General features: G+C 39.3%; 1 protein-coding gene across 2 annotated transcripts; it reads left to right on the top strand.

Moving 5' to 3' along the window:
- Positions 1–1,905: 1,905 nt before the first annotated feature.
- LOC105033641 (protein LIGHT-DEPENDENT SHORT HYPOCOTYLS 6) lies at positions 1,906–4,696 on the top strand. 2 transcript variants are annotated; one of them, XM_010908521.4, is made up of 2 exons: positions 1,906–2,734; positions 4,228–4,696. In XM_010908521.4, the coding sequence occupies exons 1-2, from the start codon at positions 2,122–2,124 to the stop codon at positions 4,254–4,256; spliced, it is 642 nt and encodes a 213-aa protein (XP_010906823.2). In that variant the 5' UTR covers positions 1,906–2,121; the 3' UTR covers positions 4,257–4,696. The 2 variants fall into 2 exon arrangements, 1 of the variants encoding a protein (XP_010906823.2); XR_012134649.1 differs by having other exon boundaries at positions 1,912–3,008; positions 4,228–4,694.
- The last annotated feature ends 3,537 nt before the right edge of the window (positions 4,697–8,233 follow it).

Here is an 8,233-nt window from a genome sequence, read left to right as displayed (position 1 = left end):
CATGGGCAGGAAAATGAAACGGAGGATAAAAATTAGCGCTAAAGAGTTTTTTAACATTTCTACCGAAGAAATTAACCTAAATGCGAGGATCTTTCATTTCCCAAACGTTAGGTGACACGAGTACATTCCATTGGAGATTCCAGTGATTAATTCCCATCTTTCGTTCATTTAATGCATGGTTTTAGATTAAGAGGCTTTTATATTTTATTTCTTTAATTTCATGCCGATTAAGAGGGAGCATTGAAGCGGTGGAAAAACAATTATATAAACAAAAAAAAAAAACTGAGGGTTGTACATTGTAACAATTTTAGGACGAACACATTTAATTGTCCAAGTACGCCTGGCTACTTGCTTCCCTCCTAAAACTGCAACGGATCTGTGCCTTTTTTTGAGAAAATATGAAGGCACTATTCCCAACTTTACCAATAGAGAACTATTTACAAGGAAGTATTTATTTGTATGGAAGAGAGATTACACTGTCCATCTCACGGAGCTGAAGGGCAGCTTTTCCATCAACGGAAATAAAAGAATAGCAAGCATTTTATGGCTATGCACTAGAGAGATCCAGCTGTACTTGAACCTTGCGGGGGCAGCTTGAACCTTGGTGGCATCCAACTGTATTTCTAAACAACTTGGATCATCATTGTGCATTCATGGATGACCATTATCAGAGGATGGATGGCTTCGACTGATGATGGTCATCAAATAATACGTGTCCTATATGACACAATATGCATTCATAGATTATCTTATTTGATGGCTATATATTTTTTAATAATGATAATTTATAGCTGTGCAGTACTATACGGTACCCCATGTGCATAGTAAAAAATTCATATTTATTTTTGAATAATTATTTAAACATTTTACAGCCTATAAATAATAAAATAATAATAATAATAATTTAATCAAAATTTATGGTTTGAGTTTTTTGCTAGATGAAATTAACCAAGTAGTCCTAATTATTATTTTACAAATTAGTCCCATAACATAGACACGAGAGTCGTATAGTTGAATTTGAAGATTAGTAATCTAATCTATTTCAATAATTCTATTTAAAAATTTATTAAAACATGCTCTCTCAAACATATATCGAAATATTTTTAAGTAGTACTTTCATGATATAGATTTAAAAATATACATTTGAATTGTCATAACAAATTAACAATATATTTAATTATATATATGCGCATGTGCATGTGCATATATATTATCTTTAGATGAATGCTTTTCAATTGCAAGAAATGAAGATATTTATTGCTTCATATAAAAAATATATATTTTTAATAAAAAATATTTGACAGATGCAATCATGATATATGCATAAGTTGTATGCTAAAATAAGATACATGTAATATGAGATAATCGGCGTCTTCATATTTTTATGTCGGCAAATAAAAATATTTAATAATTACAGTTATTTTTATAGTATCCCTGCTATATATGTAATATCAAATGAAAGTGAAAGCGAAGAAACGCTTATGTTTTTCTGATAAATATAAAAAATATAAACATCTTCATCAATTTTTGTGCCAGTGTTCCTTGGGTCATTCAAAAACTGGATCTAATGAATAAAATGACCTAGATATTTGCGACATCAGCATAATCGAATTAACTTATTTCGCATGGGTCCTCTGCAGCACGTTTATTAGGTCAGATGTACGTGGACTTGAAGATGTAGATTTGCTAAATGCTTACCCAACTTATCCGAGCTAATCAGGCCAGGTTCGTTCTTCAAGAGCACGAATCTCAAAGGCTCAAATTCCAGCCGTATCATATTTGCAGCAAGTGCGTGTACTTTTTTCCGCTTCACAGTGCAGCACACCCATAAGCATCCATCCGAGTCACGTCCTACGCCGGGGGCCACCACGTGAACCCTTACCCTCCTCCCGTCCCTCTCTTCCCCGTCGCCCTCCTCCTTTACATTCCCCTCCAACCCACCCTTCTTCCTTCTTCTTTTCTCCCACCGATCCCTCCCTCACTCCCCCAAGATCGAGATCGAGATCGAGGAAGAGAAGAACTCCAAGCAAAACACTGATCCATATCCAAGAAGAGAGAGAGAGAGAGAGAGAGAAAGCCGAAGTAGGAGGAGGATCGAGGAGGAAGAGAAACAACAAGTGCATGGAGTCAGCCCCCTGCCGGTCCGGTGCGGGGGAGGGCTCCTCCTCCTCCCCCAGGGGTGACCCGGATCAACCCCCTCCGGCGCCGGTGCGGGCGCCGCCGAGCAGGTACGAGTCCCAGAAGCGACGGGACTGGAACACGTTCCTGCAGTACCTACGGAACCACAAGCCGCCGCTGACGCTGGCGCGGTGCAGCGGCGCCCACGTGATCGAGTTCCTGCGGTACCTGGACCAGTTCGGGAAGACCAAGGTCCACAACGCCGGGTGCGCCTTCTTCGGCCACCCAAACCCCCCGGGCCCCTGCGCCTGCCCCTTAAAGCAGGCTTGGGGCTCCCTGGACGCCCTCATCGGCCGCCTCCGAGCAGCCTACGAGGAGAGCGGCGGGCGGCCGGAGGCGAACCCCTTCGCCGCCCGCGCCGTCCGCATCTACCTTCGTGAGGTCCGCGAGAGCCAGGCCAAGGCCCGGGGTATCCCCTACGAGAAGAAGAAGCGGAAGCGCCAGCCCCCCGCCTCGGCTTCCGGGAGCGGACAGTCTTCTGGAGGAGGAGGAGGAGGAGGAGAGTCTTCTTCTTCTACTGCTGCCGCTTCTGCGGTTGGGAGTCGTCCAGTGGGAGGTGAGGGAGCCGGTGCTCCGTTGGGTGGTTCTTCTTCTTCTTGAGTATAGTACCCTCTATTTCTTGCTCTCGTTCTTTCTTTTTGTTATTATTTGATGATAAATTGGGTCGGTAAGATAGGAGTTTGTTATATTATTGGCGATTCTGATCTTCTCCCTCTCTCCCTCTTTATACTTTTGCTGAGGCCGTGGGGAATGTTTTCCATATAAAAAGAAAAAAAAGACTTGAGATCTGTCTCTTTTTTGATCTCTCGACTTCTTTCAAGCGACGAATGGTGAGTTTAATTGATGATTAGTTTGATTTCCTTTTGCCTTTTGTTTTGCTTTATGGTTGATGTGGTTTTAGTACAAGAGAACTTATAAAACCTATATATTACAGTTCTCTTTCCTTTCTCTCAGCAAGCACTTTTAAGATGAACTGTTTTCATTACCAATTTTCTTGTAGCCAGTACAGTCCCCATTAAAATTTGATCTCGTCCTCTTTGCTTCAGTCACCATCTTTTTCTTCTTCTTTCCATAGAGAAACGCTGTGGTCACCATCTTCAGGCTCCTCTGTCTGATCTCATGACACCTCAAGACACGAAATCATCTTCCAATAAATTTCCCTGACAGAAGGGATCAAATTTCCCCTTTCAATATAGCCCACAAGTTCGCATTCCGGGAGGGAGGATTCGAAGTATAAGGTCAGCTTTTAAAACGTCTTCTGGAGCAACGGTCAAATCCACGCCCAGTCCGGCTTTTCCTTTCCTTAACTGCGCTGACGGCGGCGCACGATGCAAGCAATTCACTGGTCCCCGGGCGGATCGGCCTGCGATCTTCTGGACCGCGAGGTCTTTCCCACACGTGCGCCCCCCACGGCTCTGACTCACCCCTCGCCCACTCTTCCACTCTGAGCTCTCTCCCAGTCTGCCACCACCGCAGCATTAGTCCTTCTTACTCTTTTCCCTCCTTCCCCTCCCATTTCTCTGCTCTTCTTTGCCACCAAAGGGAGAACACACACTCCACTCTCTCTCTCTCTCTCTCTCTCTCTCTCTCTCTCTTCTTTTTCTCCTACTACTGTAACCTGTTTAGTAACAGCATCTATGATTATGGCAACCTTAATGAAGTACTTGTACCAGGGCTTTTTTTTTGTATTAAATAAATTATACGTCCTTTTCTCTAACCTCTCCTTTTTCCTTTTTATGCTCCTATTTTTGAACTGGATCTTGCCTATTTCTGATCTCCAACACTTCTTTCCTACTTTTTCCCATTGATTCTGGTGATGGTGAGCCTGTGCAATAGTCCGTACCTCAAGAATAACAGTAAACCTTTCTCTTTTTCTCTCTTTCGGAGAATCAGGCCATGTAAGCTTCGGTCCACAACATCTCATGTTAAGAGAGATAAATCAAGTTCTTTGTTTTGGCACGTCCCTTTACGATCTCTTTAGCCCGCACAGTGCAGTAACTAGTGATTTAAAAAGTTATAATTTTTTGGTTTTTTTAATGGATTTTTCAGTTAAAGCACTTTCGGTCCGTGGGGTATGATGAGGAGATTTATGTTGCTATTCGGGAAGAGGAGAGGCACTACACCGTCCGGTCATGTCCAAACCCCTCCGGCAAAAATATTGCGTAGACCCTCGTCTTGTAAGGAATATATAGGCATTTGCCTCCACGTATATGACGCCATTCTCATTTAATGTGCCCCTCCATTCCTTCCTCGCCACGCTGGCGCGATCCATTCCCATTGTTGCAGGACTTGAACAAATTCCTATATATGCATTCATCTTATTCCAAGAACAAATTATTTTATATTGCGTTGCTTCTCTTGGTGGTTTATGTTTTCTCCAGATATCAATTTTTTTGAACTCAACTGGTTCAAGTCTTCACTTGATATATTAATTGATGGTATGGTGATTCCTTTAGAATTTTCATACCCTCATTTCCTTGTTTAAGTGAAGTGCTGTATATATCGATTCATTAATGAGATTTTATAATAGGCATCTTTTTTTTTTTTTCTGATCTTAAATATATAATAGGCATCTAACAGCACTTCATATTAATAATGATCTGCAGTCCTTTCAGTTGATTGGGTTCATAATATAGTGTTTTTTCCTTCTAATTTTATTAGTTTATTATAATCTAGGAAGGTACTCCTTCTCAAAAATATATCTAAGAATGTACTATGTTGGTATTCTTTCTTCAGCGAATGCTCTTGCGATTGGTTACTAACATTCCCTTCTCTATTTTAAACCATTCTTTAGTCAGGCCTGGTTAGGGTTGAACTCTTTCCATGTGCAGCAGCGTAGAGTAAGACGTACCTTATATTTAAGTCTAGGTGACAAGAGCTGCTGACCTAGGGGTTTGGAATGTAAGCATGATTAGGATATAGCATTGGCCATCGGCACAGCCGGCATCTATAGGGGAAAGCTTAAATAGGGTGGCCATTGGGAGTCTGATGAGTGGGGTCATCTGGAAAATTCAAAGGACTCAAATTTTACCGCAAGGCCTAGACAAATTGTTGGGCAGGCTATTATATATGTTTTTAGTTGACAAAGTCTTCAAGATATATACAGCAGCACAGATATGCGATCTGTTGGATCCGAGATCTGAACTCAAATTATGGAAACAATCGCATTTTTTGTTCCTTCTCAAAGGTTTGGAAGATTAACTGGACCCCACACCAATCCTGATGCTCCTGTCTCAAAATCTATCAATTTGATATGAAATGTTTTAGCTAGCTGTTATGTCCAATTTATTAAGTTGTTTGGATTCAGTTGAAATTTTATTTTAGATAATGCTCCTTGCTGTAGAGAATAGTAATTGTTGATGTTGATGGCTACAATAGCTGATGTAGGGGATATCGAGCATTTCCATTTTTAGCTTAACTTATCATATATAAAGAACTAGTTTGTCATGGTTTGTCTTGTGGAACATCCTGAACTTATAAGTGCATCAGCTACGGCATGCAGGTCTCCTTCAGCTGCTGATCCATTGGGTGATATTAATCAACAAGAATTAGTGCCATCAATTAAATCATACAAAAAACAAAACTTCTCTTTTTGAGTATTAAAGCTGAACCTTAATGTAATTGTTGAGTTTCTGGTCTTGAAGAAAGGTGGCTGCTGAATTTTATTTGTAGATGCTCGAGGAGATGATGAATTCTAAAATGATCAGACGTTTTATAAGGATATTTGACAGGTGGTGTTTGTCGACCGTTTTCAAATCTCTTTTTATAAGTAATGCATATGATGCACGAACCTCCCAGTTAAGAAATTAGTGTATAACATGGATTGATGCTCTTTTTTAGGTGTCTGCTGCACAAATATTTAAGCAATGCTGAGGTCATGCTACTGAACTTGCATACTTTTTTCCAATGATGAGATGCCATGTTAGTATATACGGATGGATGCTTTGTCTGAACCCGGGACAGTTTATTAAAGTGTATGCTCTCTTTGTTGTCAGGAATTTTAGCTTTAACTTATCATGGAAGGAGTTTAGGTTATTGATGCCCATCAAATTTAAACTTGTGGGCTGTTTGGTAAAAGCCACAACATGATCATTCTTGTAGAAAGATGTTGAAGCATCTGAAGTGAACAATCAATAATCTACTTTAAGATGCCTATTTCTGGATTACTATGCACAGAAACCTCTCGTTATTGCTAGTGCAATTCGTGTTCCTTATAAGGTCATCGATAGAGAAATTAGGTAATCGCAGAATCTGTTAAGTGAACTAGGTATGTCCTCTAAATTAGTTGATACAATTAGACTGGATCAAAAGAAAGATGGAATTAATTAATATATATTTGAGGTGATAATATGAGGAAAGAAATATATTACTGAAATAATCTCTACCCAATCCAATCCCTTGTCCTTAAAAGAAAAATCAACTACAGTAGCTTACGTATAAGATTTCCAAAAATCCTAATATCATGTAAGCTAGTTCATCACCTAGATACATGTGACGTGTTGTTATAGATCATGCCTGATTTCAGTTGCGTTGCAATGAATGCTTATTTGGAGCACATTATAGGTGCTAATTGAAGGTAAAGATATGGCTTCACTCAATATTAAAGTAAGAGAAGAGAAGATTTAAAGCTGAAACCATGACTGTGCATGATGAATTGCTAAGAATATTAAGGAGTAGCTTCATTTCTTTAAATAATTCTTCAAGGAATTCACGGATACTAGTTTGCAAAGCGTGTTTTTTTTTTTTTCTTCTTTTTCTTCTTCTTCTTCTTCTTCTTTTTTTTTTTTCTTTTTTTTTTTTTTTGAGAAAATAGTGCGCACAGCTTGATAGCTGAATTTAAAGGTGATCCATCAATATTCTGGGAACAGTTTGGGTCGATTGACAGAAAATCAAATATTTGAAGCCTGGACAACCAGCATAGGACGGACGGTTTCATCTTAATCTTTTTTCGGGTAAGCACAGCTTTACATTAATTAGCATGATAAATTTTTCTCAGTGTATGTTAAAATTTAGGGCTGGAAATACGCTATGCAACAGGTTAATTAATTTAGGGGTGAGTGATCAATTCTTGAGATTCATCAAGCCATAGGATAAAGTGGAGTAATTCTTACCCAAAAAATAAGGAAAGAATAATTCTTTCATACCATTTTTACAATTTCACTTATTTCAACGAACATACGATTTTACCTGGATGTCTACTTGGTCCTACAGAAGAATATCTCTAACCAACCAGACCTATTTTTTGGGTTATTGGAGGGCAAGAGAACTAACCAGACTTACATATACCATAGAAATAGGGAGTTGATAGGTTCAATCTGAAGAGAGATTTTAATAATGTTTGCATCTAATCTAGAGACTGCAAATATAGGGAAGATGATTACCGTAAATGATTAGAAAGATCAAGGATTTCAGTTAAACCACTAGAAAATTTTGGCTGCAGATTCATTCTTACTGTATACATGATCTAAATCATCAGTAAGTTGCATCTAATAAATGGCAATAAAGACCATCCCAATGAACTTGGCGCTAGCATTGAAGAATTGTGGCATTAATGACGCGGTATTTCACATGAAAAGTGGATAGGATAAGGTAGGTGAACATATCTCAAGACATTTTGAGATACATGCGGAACCAGCAGAAGCTGTAGTGGATACTTACAAGGAACTTTAACAAAAGCTTGACATGCATAAAACTCCAAAGATAATGGAGAAAATCATATATCCCAACTAGAAGAAGAAGAAGAAGAAGAAGAAGAAGAGAAGTCGAACGCTAAATGCTAGTAGTGTTCCATCACTGGAGTACGATAGAACCTTCTTTTATGTGGTTCCACTTTGCTACTTTACATGTGATGTGGTTACCCTTCCCTTCCGAGTTAGGAAGAGAAAAAGAAAGCAATATATAGTGCAATGGTACACTACATCACGCTCTCCGTAAGTCAGTTTGGTGGCATACGTTTTGTTTTGACTTTCTCGTGGGGAGCAGCCCTTGGCCTAGATTTCCTCTTTTACAGAGCCTGACACATGAATAACTTGAATATATTATGGGATCTCTGTTT

This window comes from Elaeis guineensis, chromosome 10, assembly GCF_000442705.2.
Source record: "Elaeis guineensis isolate ETL-2024a chromosome 10, EG11, whole genome shotgun sequence".
Classification (NCBI taxonomy): domain Eukaryota; kingdom Viridiplantae; phylum Streptophyta; class Magnoliopsida; order Arecales; family Arecaceae; genus Elaeis; species Elaeis guineensis.
Note: the sequence above shows the minus strand (reverse complement) of the source record. Positions and strands in the feature narration are given on the sequence as shown.

Excerpts from the sequence above, each read along its gene's own strand:
- LOC105033641 (XM_010908521.4), top strand. The coding sequence starts at position 2,122 with ATGGAGTCAGCCCCCTGCCGGTCCGGTGCGGGGGAGGGCTCCTCCTCC. Across the intron at positions 2,735-4,227 it reads TGGGAGTCGTCCAGTGGGAG|TTAAAGCACTTTCGGTCCGT; the intron begins GTGAGGGAGCCG and ends TGGATTTTTCAG.